The sequence below is a fragment of the Martes martes genome, assembly GCF_963455335.1.
Source record: "Martes martes genome assembly, chromosome: 15".
NCBI lineage: Eukaryota > Metazoa > Chordata > Mammalia > Carnivora > Mustelidae > Martes > Martes martes.
This window is the reverse complement of record NC_137903.1, coordinates 2,305,765-2,322,345: the sequence shown is the minus strand read 5'-3', so window position 1 is coordinate 2,322,345 and position 16,581 is coordinate 2,305,765. Positions and strand designations below refer to the sequence as shown.

At 63.0% G+C, this 16,581-nt stretch overlaps 1 protein-coding gene across 1 annotated transcript; it reads left to right on the top strand.

Annotated features, from left to right (window-relative positions):
• Positions 1-1,941: 1,941 nt before the first annotated feature.
• INSRR (insulin receptor related receptor) lies at positions 1,942-16,546 on the top strand (the record flags this gene model as incomplete). Its single annotated transcript, XM_080825141.1, has 22 exons — positions 1,942-2,026; positions 4,919-5,470; positions 6,858-7,161; positions 7,253-7,395; positions 7,604-7,748; positions 9,082-9,296; positions 9,542-9,668; positions 10,994-11,232; positions 11,617-11,784; positions 11,873-12,068; positions 12,186-12,227; positions 12,298-12,518; positions 12,699-12,835; positions 12,920-13,082; positions 13,273-13,378; positions 14,063-14,115; positions 14,297-14,526; positions 15,017-15,127; positions 15,260-15,419; positions 15,700-15,829; positions 15,948-16,082; positions 16,306-16,546. 22 exons carry the CDS (start codon positions 1,942-1,944, stop codon positions 16,544-16,546), a joined length of 3,903 nt encoding a protein of 1,300 aa, XP_080681267.1.
• Between the last annotated feature and the right edge of the window lie 35 nt (positions 16,547-16,581).

Genomic DNA, 16,581 nt, shown 5'->3' with positions numbered 1-16,581 from the left:
CCTTCTCCCCCAAACCCCCTCCGCGGCTCCAGAGGAGACGCCCTAGAGGTGTCTGCTGGGGTGGGCGCGGGGGCGGGAAGGGGATGCGTTGTTTCCCCCGGCGTAAAGCAGCTGCCTTCAGGGGGCGCGGAGAGGACAGGGCGGGGGCAAGGTCGCCATCGGGGTCATCCCCGCCAGCCCCCCGCCCCAGTCTCCCTCCTCGCGGCGCGCGCCCCTCAGGGAGTGTCCGGGGTCACTTGGGGTAACGGGGCGAAACGGTCTCCAGACCCTAGGAGGAGCGGGGAAGGGACCCCAAAAGGACCCAACGCGGACCTGGAGCAAGAAAACAGCGGGAGGAAGGAGTCGCCCCGAGACAGCGGGAGGAGGGCCGGGCGAGCCGGGGCGCCGGAGGGACCACAGGGCGGCGCTAGAGGCCGGCGCGGGGGTGCGCTCGGCGGGGCGGGGGCGCGCTCTGCAGCCGGCCCCGCGCGGCGCCCCGGGGCCCCGCGACCGCCCCGACCCCGGCCGCTGGGGCCCCGCCGGGCTGGGCTGGCATCGACCGCCGCCCTGGCCAGAGCGTCGATGTCTGCGCGCAGAAGTGACTGGGTCTGCTCTCAGCTCCTCGGACCCCGAGCCGCCGCGGTGGGGCTGGACCCGTCGGTCCTCGCAGGCCGCGCCCGGGAAGCCCCGGGATCCCCAGCGCCTCCCGCGCCGCGGGCCTCGGCGGCTGCAGGAGCCCGACTCGGGCCGGGGAGGGGGCGGTAAGGACGAGCAAAGGGTCCCCGAGCAGGGACCGTCGGGCAGAGAGGGCAGGCGAGGGCCGCCCGGAGCGCCCTCCGAGAGGGCGAGAGAGAGGGAGGCGCGGGGGCCCCTCCGCCGGGCCCGCTGCCCCGACGCGGACAGACAGACAGACAGACAGACAGACCGGCAGCCTGGTTTGGGAAGGCGACCGGACAGAGGCAGGCCCAGGGTCTTGGCTGTGGCCGAGGGGCTTGGCGGGACCGAGCCTCGCGCGAAAGCGGGCGTGGCGGCCCCCGGGGGGCTGCGAGGGGCCCGGAGAGGCGACCCGCCTGCGCGTTCGGGACCGGTTCGCGGTCCCGCTGGGGTTCAGCAAGCTCGCCCCGCCGGCTGGCGCCTGCCAGGAGCCACCCAGCAGGTGTCGGGGCTCCCGCCGGCCGCAGAACGTCCCCCACACCCCAGCCCAGCCACGGCCACGGCCCCCTCCTCCGCGGGCAGCGCGGCCCCACGTGAGCGAGTCCGCAGGGGCGATGAGGGAGCTCGGTCCCCAGACAACCATCCCCTGTATTTTGGCCTTATTTCCCCCAACAGACCTGTCCCCCCTCAGTTGTCAGGCTAAATATTTTGGCTTGGCGGGAAGGGCGGAGAGAGCCGGAGGTCCCAGCAAGCCAATCCGTTTGGCCCTGGGGCGGGGAGGGCGGGAGCTGGGCGCGTCTCCGCGGCCACCTGCCGCTCCTGCCGCTCCTGCCGCCCGGGTGCCCCGCGGCCGCGAGGATCCGGGCCGCTCTCTCCCGGGCGGGTCCGCGCCGCGCTCCCGGCGGAGCTCCCCAGGCTTCGGTTCGACTCTTGCTCCGGGTCGGCAGGCCTCCTGGACTGCCATTTGCTCGCACCCTGCGAGCCCTTCTCGCTCTGGAGGCCTCTCCGCATCTCCTCTGTTGCGGTCTGCATCTCCGTCCTCATCTCTCTGTCTCTTGGTTCCGACTGAGTCTCTGTCTGTGGCCCGGCCACAGGCTGCTGTCAGTGGCTGGCTGTGGCTGTCTTTGTGTCTCCGCGGCTCTCATTCCGTCTCCTGCTATCTCTGTGTGGGATTCCCCCTCGGTGGGCCCCTACCCTTCCCTCCCCCTTGAAGCCTGCCTCTCTGTGTCCCTTAGGGCCTGCCAGACCCTTTTTCTCCCTGGAGCCATCTGCAGAAGCCGGGACCCGGCACAAGGCAGGGCTGGGACAATGGCAGTGCCCAGGCTGGGCGCGTGGGTAGCACACCTGCTCCTGATCCTCCTCTCCTTGGGATCTGGCCTGGACACACTAGAGGGTGAGTCGCCCAACACTGTCTCCTGGACCCCCATCTCCACCCCTCCCACACCCCCCGGCAAGCCCAGTGGCCAGACAACTGAGTGTCCAGCCGGAACACAGGTGTTTACCTCCTGCTACATGAAGGTTGTGGTTAGCTCTCAGAAGGACTTCCCACCAGCAAGGGCAGTTAACTCTCCCACATAAGCGTTTCTTCTCAGTTCCCTGGGTTGTGAGAAGGACCTTGAAACAGAGAGATGAAGAGATGCCTTCCATTCCCGCTTATGAAACCCTGATCCCAGTAGACCTGAATGAGAGTGGCATGATGGGAGGAGAGACCTAGGGCTCATTTCCAAGGCCACTGAACTCGACAGGCACCGGGACGGGATGGGTAGCTCAGAACTGGGCACCATGAACTAACTGAACCCATTGTGCAGACAGGGAACTGAGGCTCAGAGGACTGGGAGGGAAAGCTGGCCAGTGCCCAGGGCCTGGTCCCATGGCCCCCACACTCAGGGCCCGCACACTCAGGGCCCACACACTGGGGTGGAGGTTGCCTTTCACTAGCCCTTCCGGCCAGAGGCTTCCCATGTGCAGAGTTTGGGAGGGGAAGATGATATAGACCAGGGGGCCCACATGGGGGTGCGGGGAGCACGGTGGGGGTGGGGGAGCACAGAAGCTGAGCTGGCAAGATTCCAAAGGGGAAGGATTAAGAGCGCAGCCTTCCCCAACCCCACCATCCCCTTCCAGACTGAGACGGTTCAGGGGTCCGGCGCTGTGTGCCCACCTGGCAGGTCCTGTGACGCCCTCAGACCAAGGGCTTCCAGGAGCAGGTCAGAGACAGAGGAAAGCTGCACATGGTTTGGGGTCAGGGGTCCCTCGAACACTGCTAGTCGGGAAGGCATTGCGGGCAAGGAGGAGAGAGCCCGTTCCCCTCCCCTCCTCCACTCTGCACCAGGACAGGTTACCACGGATGCCAGCCACGAGCACGGTTGTCAGGAAGGGAGCACGTCCCTGGGAGGGGGCCCAGGGGGTGGCGTTTGGTTGTTTGGTCACAGGGGACCCAGATGTCCTGTTCCCAGTGTAGCTCTGCACAGGGCCATGTCCTGAGGAGAGGCAGGCAGGGGTTAATCTGTGAAGGTCGAGGATTTGTTTTTCCAAATGACTCCCATCAGGGGAGCCCTAGAGAGGCAGGGGCATGAGGGAAAGTGGCATGTGGGCGCCTTGTAGGCCCTGATTGGCCTTTGCCTGGAGGGCTAGAAGTGTTTTCTCATTCTGTCTTTGGGGGGGGGGGCGTGCGCGCGTGCCCGTGTGTACCTGTGTGTGCTCAGACACACACACAGTAACTGGGCAGAGCCAAGCACGGGGACCCTTAAGGATGACAGGGAGAAGGTGTGATATAAGCCCCAGAGGGCCCCCTCCTCAGCAGGGGCTGGGCAGGGGTGGGGGAGTGGGGGTGGGGGGCGGTCTGTGGCAGAGTGCCCAGAGCCAGGCAGGGCGCGAGGGAGCGGGGGGAGCGGAGGCTAGCCGCCGAGCAGGCTTGAGCGGCGCAGAGAAAGAATTCAGACTTGCATCTCCTGCTGCGGAAGGAGCAAAGTGAGAGCCCAGGGCCCAGGTACACAGCCCACTCCGGGGACTGGTCCTTGGTGCCTCGGGGAGAGAGAGGGAAGTAGGCCTGGGTCAGACGAAGGCGGACACACCCCGGTCCCCAGGAGAGGAGTGGACTTGGGAACCAAATGTCCATGGATTCAAACTATGGTCCCGGGTGTCTCCAGCCCCGAACTGAGCGCCGTGGAGGGACACGGTGCTGACCAGCAGCGCCCCACCCTCGGGAGATCCCCTCCCTAGAGGGTGACAGAAACATGGACGGCACCTGTGGGTGCCAGGGCCAGTGCTGCCCAGCCTGGGGGGGAAGTGATTGACTCAGGCCACGATCGGGGGAGGCGGGCTGGACCTGCGGTTCGTGGGACAAGCGCTGAGTGTGTGGCCAGGCCAAGGAACCCCGCGGAGGCTGGCGTAATTCGCGTGGGCCTGTGTGTGTCAACGCCCCGCCATGTCAGCCTGAGGGATTTTAAGTTTGAACTTCCAGCAATGGGGAGTTGGAACATCCCTTCCAGCGTAAAGCAATGCGGGACCAGACATGGAGCTCCCTCAGGCCAGGGTGGGAAGCGGGATGTATGAGGCTCTGGTCTCAGCCTCGGAATTCGTTCGTACGTCAGACATTGACCGAGCACCGGTTTCGTGCCAGGCATATACCAGGCACCACGGAGACAGCAACGAATCATTCCGAGATCCCTGCCCTTCCGGAGCTTACCGTAAACAAAATAAGGAAATTGTATATTAGCCAGTGTAAAGATTTAAGGAGAAAAAGTAAGCAGGAAGCAGGGGGCAGGGGGTATTTAAAAGGAGGGTCAGAGACGGCCTCATTGAGGACGGGACATTTGAGCAGGGACTTGAAGGAGGTGAGGGACCATCTAGAGGGAACAGTGTTCTAGCCAGGGGGAACAGAAGGCGCAAAGGCCTCAGGGCAGAAGCTCGGGTGACCTGTTTGAGGAAGAGCGAAAATGTCAGTGTGGCTGAAGAAGAGAGAGCAGGGGATGGGGTCAGAGAGGCCACAGAGGCCTTGCCAGCTGGGGTAAGGACTTGAACTTGAAAGAGGTGGAGGAATGGGAGCCAACCTTTTTTGAGAAGACCCTTTGGCTCTCCAGGGCAGAACAGACCAGGAGGGGCCCCGGGCGGCAGTGGGCCCTTCAAGATGCCAGGAGCCTCGGAGGCTGGGGAGGAGGCCACAGCAGAGCCCTCCTCCGGGGCGATGTCCTGCTCCCAGAGAGGCACCCCTCCCCCAAAGCTTCCCCAGGCAGGATGGGGTGCCGGGCCGAGCTGCACTGACGGCCGCTGCCGCCTGTGCCCACAGTGTGTCCCAGCCTGGACATCCGCTCGGAGGTGGCCGAGCTGCGCCGGCTGGAGAACTGCAGCGTGGTGGAAGGCTATCTGCAGATCCTGCTCATGTTCACGGCCACCGGCGAGGACTTCCGCGGCCTCAGCTTCCCGCGCCTCACTCAGGTCACGGACTACCTGCTCCTCTTCCGCGTCTATGGCCTGGAGAGCCTGCGGGACCTCTTCCCCAACCTGGCGGTGGTGCGTGGCGCCCGCCTCTTCCTGGGCTACGCACTGGTCATCTACGAGATGCCGCACCTGCGGGACGTGGGGCTGCCGGCGCTGGGGGCCGTGCTGCGCGGGGCCGTGCGGGTGGAGAAGAACCAGGAGCTCTGCCACCTCTCCACCATCGACTGGGGCCTGCTGCAGCCCTCGCCTGGCGCCAACCACATCGTGGGCAACAAGCCGCGCGAGGAGTGTGCGGACGTGTGCCCCGGCGTGCTGGGTGCCGCCGGCCAGCCCTGCGCCAGGACCACCTTCGGCGGGCACACCGACTACAGGTGCTGGACCTCCAGCCACTGCCAGAGAGGTGGGCCCCAGCCCAGAACACCAGCGGGGGTGGGCACACAGGGAGGGCAGGGGCGGCGGGGGTGGGTGGTGGCGCTGGGCGGCCACGGGATGGGTCAGAAAAATTCAATAACTGAGTTGGCACGAGGCCGTCAAGGGACCATGCAGGACAGCAGCCAGGAGTCAGGGAGAGGGGACAGGACAGGTGTGAGGTGGGCACGGGGGAGGGAAGCCACATGGGGCAGCGGCTAAGTACGAGGCCAGACGGCCTGGGCTCCGTCCGATCTCAGCTGTGCAACCTACTGGCTTCGCTCAGGGTGCGTGTCTGAGCCTGCTCCCTCATCTGTAAGGCAAGCACGGGGTCATTCGGGGCAATGAGCTATTCTCTCAGCATTAAACCAGTGCCTGGGCCCTGGTGGGGGCTCTAGGTTCCTGATAAAAGTGGTCCTAGCACAGGTGATCCAGGGCGGGCTGGCAGCATTTGGGGGGAGGGGAGCTGGGTGGGCAGGGAAAGTAGAGCTGACTGAGGAAGGACAGAACAGGGGGGTCTTCCTTACCAATAAGGGGCCTGGAGAGAAAACAGAAGGAAGGAAGCAGAGCAAAGGGGGGAAGTGATACAAGGAGGGGTGACGGGAGGAGGAAGCAGAAGTTACAGGGGAGTAAAGGAAAAGCTCCCAGAGGCCAGGACCCGACCTGGGGTCCCCGACCCTCACCCAAAACCTCAGCGCCGCAGGAGAAGCGTAACCAGATCCCTTCTGTGTCCGCTGGGCCCCACGTCCCCATGCCCCTGTGTTGGCTGTAAACACCGTGGCTGCTCGTCCTCTCTCATGTACAGTATCAACACGCCCTCGCTGACCCCACCACACACCCGCTCCCAGACAGCAGGCTGCCACCCGCAGACTTCGCATACCTTGGGCCCCCAGCCCCAACCCCCAACGGCGGCCACTTTGGGCGGCCCCCACCTAGGGCACAGAGCCGGGGAGGGTGGAGGTATGGACAGGTGAGATGACGAGGGCTGCCCCCGCCTTGCACACACTCGCAGGCCCACCGGCCCCAGGCCTCACTGCCCAGGAAAGGGGGCAGGTTCCCCCTGGCACCATGCCCAGTGACGATCTGAGCACCGGGCCCAGACAGGACAGCAGGCTGGGGAGAAGCGGTCCAGGTAGACATGGTCATTGCTCTGTCCTGAGCTCTGAACCCTCACCAGGTGCTGTGGGAGATGGGAAGCCACAGAGAGGGGCCATGGTCCTGGTCCTCCAAGAGCCCCATCTGGGGAAAAGCGAGTCAGCAGCCACTGTCATCTGCACTGGAGGAATTTGGATGCTGCCTAACAGTGTTATCCCAGGGGCGGGGGTAGCACCGGGACTGGGGTGTCAGGGGAGAGGCCTAACTCCGCACTCTGTCCACAGTGTGTCCCTGTCCCCATGGACTGGCCTGCACAGCTGGGGGGCAGTGCTGCCACTCCGAATGCCTGGGGGGCTGCAGCCGGCCAGAGGACCCCCGGGCCTGCCTGGCCTGTCGTCACCTCTACTTCCAGGGCACCTGTCACCGGGCCTGCCCTCCAGGCACCTACCAGCATGAGTCCTGGCGCTGTGTCACGGCAGAGCGCTGTGCCAGCCTGCGCTCTGTGCCCGGCCGCGCCTCCACCTTCGGCATCCACGAGGGCAGCTGCCTGGCCCAGTGCCCCCCGGGCTTCACCCGCAACAGCAGCAGGTGAGTGTAGGGGGTGGGGGCACTCTTGGATCAGTGAGGGGGTCCCCACTGGTCCGGGGCTCACTCCACACCTTCCACTTGCCCCTGCTAGCATATTCTGCCACAAGTGTGAGGGGCTGTGCCCCAAAGAGTGCAAGGTGGGCACCAAGACCATCGACTCCATCCAGGCGGCACAGGACCTGGCGGGCTGCACCCATGTGGAGGGGAGCCTCATCGTCAACCTTCGCCAAGGCTGTCAGTACCTTCCTCAGGGTGCACCTCTGCTCCTGGTCATGCCCCTGACAGTGACCCAGCTAAAGCCCTGCTTCCTATCACCCTGGGTCCCAGTCCTCAGGGTCCCCCCTCCCTGCTACCCCTGCCACCAGCACCTTCCCCCCACCGGCCCCCCTGCCAGCCATACACCTCCCCCACGCGGCTCCAGCCCTGTCTTCCCCGGTTCCAGATAACCTAGAGCCGGAGCTACAGCAAAGCCTGGGGCTCATCGAGACCATCACTGGCTTCCTCAAAATCAAGCACTCCTTTGCCCTTGTGTCCCTGGGCTTTTTCAGGAACCTCAAACTAATCCGGGGGGACGCCATGGTGGACGGGTAAGGGGTCAGAAACAGCCTCTGACCAGCTCCCTCTATCACATGTCCTCCCTAACACTCCCCAAACAGGGGGAAAGAGCATGGGCTCTGGAGTCAGCTCTGTGGTGTATGTGTGACACTGGGTGGGTTACTTAACTTCTGTGGTCCTCAATTTTCTCATCTGTAAAATGGGTTTAATATAACACTACTTCTTCCTTTCTTTTTTTTTTTTTTAAGATAGATTTATTTATTTATTTATTTATTTATTTATTTATTTATTTTACAGACAGAGATCACAAGTAGGCAGAGAGGCAGGCAGAGAGAGAGAGGAGGAAGCAGGCTCCCCACTGAGCAGAGAGCCCGATGCGGGGCTTGATCCCAGGACCCTGAGATCATGACCTGAGCCGAAGGCGGAGGCTTTAACCCACTGAGCCACGCAGGCGCCCCTGACACTACTTCTTTCTTAGGGTTGTTGTGAATATTACTTATGTTGTTGTGTGCAAAGCACCTAAAATAGTGCCTGGAACACATATATTCTATATCGTTTATGGTGACATCAGACTCCACATAGGTTGGCCACCACTGCTTTCTGACGCTCTCAACAGCAGAGCAAGACCACCTGGGTTGCCCCATCCCCGCCACCTACCAGTCAAGACCTACCTGTAACATAGCTAGGATTTTTCAAAACACAGAGAATGTTTTGTTCTGTTTTTATTTATTTATTTATTTAGATTTTTAAAAATTTATTTATTTATTTGTTTGTTTGTTTATTCATGAGAGACAGAGAGAGAAGCAGAGGGAGAAGCAGGATTCCTGCCTGGGATCACGACCTGAGCCAGAGGCAGATGCTTAACCAACTGAGTCACCCAGGCTTCCCTGTTTTATTTTATTTTGTTTTATTTTATTTATTTACAAGAGAGACAGAGAGAGAGAGCGCGCGCACCTGTTCATGGGCCAGGAATGGGGGGCCAGCAGAGCAAGAGAGAGGCTTCACACCCAGAGTAGAGCCCTAGAGGGGTTTTGATCTCACCAGCCTGAGATCATGACCTTGAGATCACCACCGGGAGCGGAAATCAAGAGGGCGCTCAACCCACGGAGCCCCCAGGCGCCCCCAGAGAATTTCTACATTATCATCCAGCTGAGTGGTTTCTCGTGTCTCCCCGAAACGGCCGTGGACCCCCAGGGGTACCCACACTCCAGCTGGAGAGGCATAGCCCCAGACTGAGGGCCCCTCCTCCCCATGCCCCCAGCTCAGCCCCTCCAGGAGGGGCCCATAAGGCGCTCGGGTTCCGCACCCCTTGCCTCCACCTCCCCTGCAGCGCAAGGTCTCTCCCCACCCCCACCCCCTGCCCAGGAACTACACTCTGTATGTGCTGGACAACCAGAACCTGCAACAGCTGGGGGCCTGGGCGGCCGCGGGGCTCACCATTCCCGTGGGCAAGATCTACTTCGCCTTCAACCCTCGCCTCTGCTTGGAGCACATCTACCGCCTGGAGGAGGTGACCGGCACTCGGGGACGGCAAAACAAGGCCGAGATCAACCCACGCACCAACGGAGACCGCGCCGCCTGTGAGGCCCGACGCCGCAACCCCAGAGCCACGGACCCCCAGAAACCCCCGCGGCGCGCACGCGCCCTGAAACACCCCAGACACGGCCCCGGGGGGAGGGGGCGTTGGCCCCGGACGACGCGATAGGTTCTCTTCGGAGGCCGCGTTGTGGGCGCCATCCGCCGGACCCGGGTGGGGGCTCGGAAGCAGGCGACTCGGGCGGAGACAGACGCGGCTGACAGCAGGTGTCGGCCCCTCGCCCCCCAGGCCAGACTCGCACCCTGCGCTTCGTGTCCAACGTGACGCAGGCCGACAGCATCCTGCTGCGCTGGGAGCGCTACGAGCCGCTGGAGGCGCGGGACCTGCTCAGCTTCATCGTGTACTACAAGGAGTCGTGAGTGCCGGGGGTGGGGCTAGAGGGGCGGGGCCAGAGTCCCCCGGGGGCGGGGTCAGACCCGGCCCCGCCCATCTGTACCCAAACGCAGCAGCTGGGGTGAGGACAGAGCCCCGGGGTGCAGCGAGGCAAGGAGCCAGGACCCCTAAGACTCACTCCCTTGTAGGGCCCACGCCTGGCTCTCCCTTCACCTTATTCACCCCTCCGTGCCTCAGTTTCACCTCACCAGTGAAATGGAGAGGACAGTCAGGACTTGTGAGAGACCAGGAGAGGCGCCCCGCTGGGAAGGCTCGGATAATTAAACTTCAATTCACTATGTTAATGTTCTCTGCTGACCACAGGCTCCTGCCCAGCAGCGGTTTGGGGAGCACCCACTAATTTGGCCGGATTTATGCGGAGCTCTGCCAGCATTTCATTAAAACCTAAGGAAGGGAGGGAGGCGGGACAGCCAAGGACGGGCTGGTTTTGCTTTGGAGAGAGCGTACTGACCATAGTAGGAGGGACAGTGGTTAGACCACAGGAAGGATCTCTCCAAAAGCATGGCTAGGAATCAAAACGAGAATTCTTAGAGGAGAGAAGTGGGTTCGGGATGGCAGGCCGGGAGGGCAGCATGGGGAGTGTTTCCACGTCTACAGTCGACAGAAGATGGGAGCCACCTGGCTTGGAGGCCTTCCTGTGGATTCAGATGGGGAGGTCTTAGTTTCCCACTAGCACAGGGCCTGGCGTGGGAGGAAGGAGGACGTGTCAATGGCACCAGGCCAGCTCAAATGGCCAAGGCTCTCCTGGGCCTCACTGGGAGGTGAAGGTCTCCAGCATGGGGAGCTGGAGGGTTTGTAAATACAGACTCCCGGGCCCCATCCCCACAGATTCCGAGTCAGTTAGTCGTGGGGAGAGCCCGAGAATCTGCATTTCTAACAAGCTCCCAGGTAATCCTGGTCCATGGACCACACTTCGAGGAACACTAAAGTGGGCTGGCGGTGTGCACGGCACCCTCTGCCTGGCTCGTGCGGCTCACAGTCCACACAGCTGTACCCAGCTGCCTCTGGGCTCAGAAGGTAGAGAATCCTAAGTGTCCTTGAGGAAGCTCCCCTAGCATCATGGCCTCGAAGCCTGGCTGTGGCTTTGCAGGCTCAGACCCGCTGTGGGTCCTGGCCCAGTCCCAGCTCTGAGCAGACCCAGCCACTGGGTGCTCCCAAGGAGCGGGATGCCTTCACGCACACTGGAAGAATGACAGTGACCTTCTTATGGTGGTTCGGAGAGAACAGGAGTGCTAGAAACTGGGATGCGGCTGAGCCGCCCCTCAGCTCTAGGGATGGGGTGTTCAGCCCATTCCAGAACGCCACAGAGCACATAGGTCCAGACGCCTGTGGGACCCAGAGCTGGAACCTGCTGGATGTGGAGCTGCCCTTAAGCCGCACCCAGGAACCCGGGGTGACTCTTGCACCCCTCAAGCCTTGGACACAGTATGCAGTGTTCGTACGGGCCATCACACTGACCACCGCTGAGGACAGCCCCCACCAAGGAGCCCAGAGCCCCATCGTCTACCTCCGAACCCTGCCCGCGGGTATGTGGAAGACTTTGAAGGGGGCGGGAGCTGGATACCTGAGCCCTGTTGGGAAGGCAGGAACCCAGGCACCAGAAACAGGGAAGCTGGGTCGCTTGACACCAGGCCCCTAGAGACTGGGAAGCCAGATGTCAGAGTCCTGGAGAGAACAGAGGGCATCGGCCTAAGGTCCTAGGGACGCAGTGGGTGGGAGAGGGCAGGGGGAATACTTGAGCCAATTCAAGGGCCTTCCAGGGCCTTGGGAAGGCCAGGATTCTGCGTTCCAGGAAGGGGAGGTTCCTTGGGAGAAAGCGAAGGGCTTGGACCCCAGAGAGGGGCCATTACCAAACAGTACCAGAAAGGGGGATCCGCGGCGCCTCAGTCGCACCCTGCCTGCGTCCCCAGCGCCCACGGTGCCCCAGGACGTCATCTCCACGTCCAACTCCTCGTCCCACCTGCTGGTACGCTGGAAGCCACCGACTCAGCGCAACGGGAACCTCACCTACTACCTGGTGCTGTGGCAGCGTCTGGCGGAGGACGGCGACCTCTACCTCAACGACTACTGCCACCGCGGTGCGCAGGGCAGCGGCGCAGGCCGGAGGGTTGGGCGGCGGCCCGGGCGCCGTCCGTCTGACCGCGCCTCTTCCCCGCGCCGCGCCAGGCTTGCGGCTGCCCACCAGCCACAACGATCCCCGCTTCGACCGCGAAGACGAGGAGCCGGAAGCCGAGACGGAGCCCGGCTGCTGCCCCTGCCAGCACCCCGCTCCCGGGCAGGTCCTGCCGCCGCTGGAGGCGCAGGAGGCCTCCTTCCAGAAGAAGTTCGAAAACTTTCTGCACAACGCCATCACCATCCCCAAGTGCGTCCCGAGCCGGGGGCGGGGCGGGGCGGGGCGGGCCTGGCAGGCGGGGCCGGGCCGGGGCGGGTCTCGCGGGGCGGGGGCGGGGCCTGACGCGGCCCTCCCCGGTCTCCCCAGATCCCCCTGGAAGGTGACGTCCGTCCATAAGAGCCCTCACAGGTGAGCCGGGCGGGACCGGGGGGCGGCGGTCCCGGGGCGCGGCCGCGGCTCTGACTCGCGCCCTCCCCAGGGACTCGGGGAGGCAGCGCCGGGCCGCCGGGGCCCTCCGGCTTGGGGGAAACACCTCGGATTTCGAGATCCAGGAGGACAAAGTGCCCCGGGAGCGCGCGGTGTTGAGTGGCCTGCGCCACTTCACGGAATACCGCATCGACATCCACGCCTGCAACCACGCGGCGCACACCGTGGGCTGCAGCGCCGCCACCTTCGTCTTCGCGCGCACCATGCCCCACAGTAGGTTCTCCGCCCGCCCCGCCCCCGCCCCGCAGGACTCTACCCAGTCAGTGCTCCAACGTTCGACCTCCCCACCACTCCGGTCCCCATAAGCACTGAGCCTCCTGGACCTGGAGATTGGCCCCCAGGCGCTCGGACGTGAAGCTGAGGGGCGGGGCTGCCTGCTGCCCTCTCCCCTAGGAGAAGCCGATGGCATCCCAGGGAAGGTGGCCTGGGAGGCGGCCAGCAAAAGCAGCGTCCTCCTGCGCTGGCTGGAGCCACCGGACCCCAACGGACTCATCCTCAAATACGAAATCAAGTACCGCCGCTTGGGAGAGGTAGGTACCCACGGGAACCCCCAAACCCAGACCCAGGCGGCACGTCCGCCCTTTTCCCAGCCAGCCGTTCTGCCCTGCCCTCAGGAGGCCACCGTGCTGTGTGTGTCCCGCCTACGATACGCCAAGTTCGGGGGCGTCCAGCTGGCCCTGCTACCCCCTGGAAACTACTCTGCCAGAGTTCGGGCAACCTCGCTGGCAGGCAACGGCTCCTGGACAGAAAGCATCGCTTTCTACGTCCCCGGCCCAGGTAGAGGCGGCCTCGGTCGCAGACGTGCACCCCCACAGCCCCAGCTGGGTCCCCAGCCATGTCTCCTGTGGTGGCCACTCCGCCCGGTTCCCCCCCCCCGTTCTCACTTCCCATGGTGAAAACCGAAGTGTCCTCTACCCTCTGACTTCTCCATCTTTGACCCTACCATCCGCTGCCCTCTGACCACCAGAGGAGGAAGACTCCGGGGGGCTGCACGTCCTTCTCACTGTCACCCCGGTGGGGCTCATGCTGCTCATCATTCTCGCTGCCCTTGGTTTCTTCTACGGCAGGAAGAGGTGACGATGCCCAGTCCTACCGGTTCCCATCCCCCCTCTCCCAACCCTCCACCACCACCCCCACCACCCACCCCCCGCCAGCCCTCATCGCAAGGTCGGTCCCTGGAGGGTGGTACGGTCCCTGGAGGGTGGTATATGAGACAGGAAGAGGACATTCCTTAGAAGCAATAACTCATCCCCTGAGGGCAGCATGGAGGAGACCACCTTTCAGTCTGAGGGACCGACTTCCCCTGACGTTACCACACAGGTCTTCCCTCCGGGGACTCCCCAGTCTGGGCGCACTGGGAGTGTTCGTTTGGTCACCGTGTTCTCAGTCAAGAAAGCAGGGGAGGAGACAGGACACCTCACCAAGTGCCCTGGGCTGGTTGGTGCCAGATGCTCTGGGGCTGAACACAAGAGGGAAATGGAGGCAGAATTTTGATTAGCTGGCTTTTAAGGATGACCTGGGGAGGCAGGAGCCGCCCTCCTCCCCTCCTCCCTATCCGCAGTCTGTCAGATCCCAGATCCCAGGCCTAGGACAAAGGCCAGCTTGGAAAGTGTCTAGGGCTCCCCAGGGACAGCCTGGCCAGGGACGGGAGGAAGGGACTTCGCTCCTCCTTGCGGTATCCCTCCTCCTTGTTCTCTGACATTGCTCCTTCCTTCCTGAGGACCCTTCCAGCCTGACCCCCTCACCCCCCCTTGCAGAAACAGCACCCTGTATGCCTCTGTGAATCCGGAGTACTTCAGCGCCTCTGACAGTAGGTCCGGGAGTGGTGGGACAGGTGTGGGAAAGGGAGGCAGGAGGAGAGGAGAGGCACGCTCTGGGAGACCTTCTTAGACAAGGCCGCCTTGGGACCCAAGCCTTTCTGAAGAGGAGAGAGGTGGGTGGGGGCTTGGCAGAGGCCGTGTTCCTGCCCCATGACTCCCACCTCCTCTCAGTGTACGTCCCTGACGAGTGGGAGGTGCCTCGGGAGCAAATCTCCATAATCCGGGAACTGGGCCAGGGCTCCTTTGGGATGGTATATGAGGGGCTGGCACAAGGGCTAGAGGCCGGAGAGGAGTCCACACCCGTGGCCCTGAAGACCGTCAATGAGCTGGCCAGTCCACGAGAACGCATCGAGTTCCTCAAGGAAGCCTCTGTCATGAAGGCATTCAAGTGTCACCATGTGGTAAGGAAGGATCGGGGACGCTGCCAGGGTAGGGTCCATAATTACAGTGAAAGTCACATGATAAGAAGGATAGGGTCAAGGATGAGGTCAGGGTACCATCAAGGTCAGGGTTGGGACAGAGGTAAAAGTCATGGTTAGGGTTAGAGTTAAACCACGTCATGGTGGGGCCATGGCAGAGTCATGGCTAGGGCTGTGATCCATCATCGATGGGGGGTCAGTATTGAGCGTCTAGATCATTATTAGGGCCATGATTGGGATCAAGGTCAGAATTGGGTGAATCATGAAGATTGGAATGACAGGTATGATCAAGGTCATGGGTTAGGGTCAGTGTCATTGGTAGATTAGAATTAGAGTTACGATCATGGTTGGGTTTAGGGTCAGGGTTGGTGTCAAGGTCAGGTGGTGGTCACAGCAGAGCAACATTTTGGCCAGGTGGGTAAAGGGTCAGGGTGTTGGGTGGACCTGCAACCAGGCTCTTTGTCCATCCCAGGTACGTCTCCTGGGTGTGGTGTCCCAGGGCCAGCCAACTCTGGTCATCATGGAGTTAATGACCCGGGGGGACCTCAAGAGCCATCTTCGATCTCTGCGGCCCGAGTCAGAGGTGGAGACCAGGAAAACCCTGGGCCACGGGGCTGGGGAGTTAGAGAAGACTTGGGCACAGTTGTGCGGGGATCGTTGGGCAGGAGTCCAACCTCTAGGTTCCTTCTTCACCAGCCCCCTCTCTTGGCTGTAGAACAACCCGGGGCTCCCACGGCCAGCGCTGGGAGATATGATCCAGATGGCCGGTGAGATTGCAGATGGCATGGCCTACCTTGCTGCCAACAAGTTTGTGCACCGAGATCTGGCGGCCCGGAACTGCATGGTGTCCCAGGACTTCACTGTCAAGATCGGGGGTACAGAGGGTGCCGGGCGGGTATGGGGCAGCCTGAGGAGCAGAGGGAGTCTCCCTAAGCTGGGCTAGGAGACTCAGGCCCACCCAACAGCCCTGTCCCTCGCAGCACCCCCGTCCAAGGCCAGAGGTCCTGGGGCGGGATGATCTCTGAGGTTCTTTGAGCCCTCACATTCCAGAATTCTTGGAAGCTATGGAGGGGAGAAGGCCAGGAGAGGTACCCCCGGGCCAGGGGCTGGCATGTGCTTCTGCCGCCCCCATACCTGTCCACCCTCGCTTTCCAGACTTTGGGATGACTCGAGACGTGTACGAAACTGACTATTACCGCAAGGGCGGGAAGGGGCTGCTGCCCGTGCGCTGGATGGCCCCCGAGTCCCTCAAAGATGGAATCTTCACCACGCACTCGGATGTCTGGTGGGGCCTGGCTGGAGCAGAGGGTTCGGGGGATGTGGAGGTGGGGTCCGGGATGAGGCCTGGATGCGCTGAGCAGCGCGCAAGGTGCTGGGCTCAGGCCCTTCTGCGTGTCCTCCAGGTCCTTCGGTGTGGTGCTCTGGGAGATCGTGACCTTGGCCGAACAGCCCTACCAGGGCTTATCCAACGAGCAGGTGCTCAAGTTTGTCATGGATGGTGGGGTCCTGGAGGAGCTGGAGAGCTGTCCCCTTCAGCTGTAAGTCACCCCCCACCCCGCCCCTTCCTCATTCCTGCTCTGTCTACCCGCCCTGCCCCCATGATTCTGGCCCGCCTCCTCTGATGCGCTCTTGTCCGCTGGCCCCCAGCTGAGTCCTCCCCACTACAGCCCTGCTTACTCTCCCGGGGGTCCTCCCAGAGGCCGCCTCCCACGGCCCCCTTGCAGCAGTCGGCCCCCTCTCACGCTGTCCCCGCCCCACCAGGCAGGAGCTGATGCGCCGCTGTTGGCAGCAGAACCCGCGCCTGCGACCCGCCTTCACCCACATCCTGGACAGCATCCGGGGCGAGCTGCGGCCCTCCTTCCGCCTCTTCTCCTTCTACTATAGTCCAGAGTGCCGGGCAGCCCGCGGGGCGCTGCTGCCGGATGTCAACCCTGACTCTCTGCCCACCCCAGAAGGGACTTCCTCAGGCTGCCGCCCCCAAAATGGGGGTCCGGGGCACTGAGGGGCGCCGTATTCCCCGGATGACCGGCAGAGAGG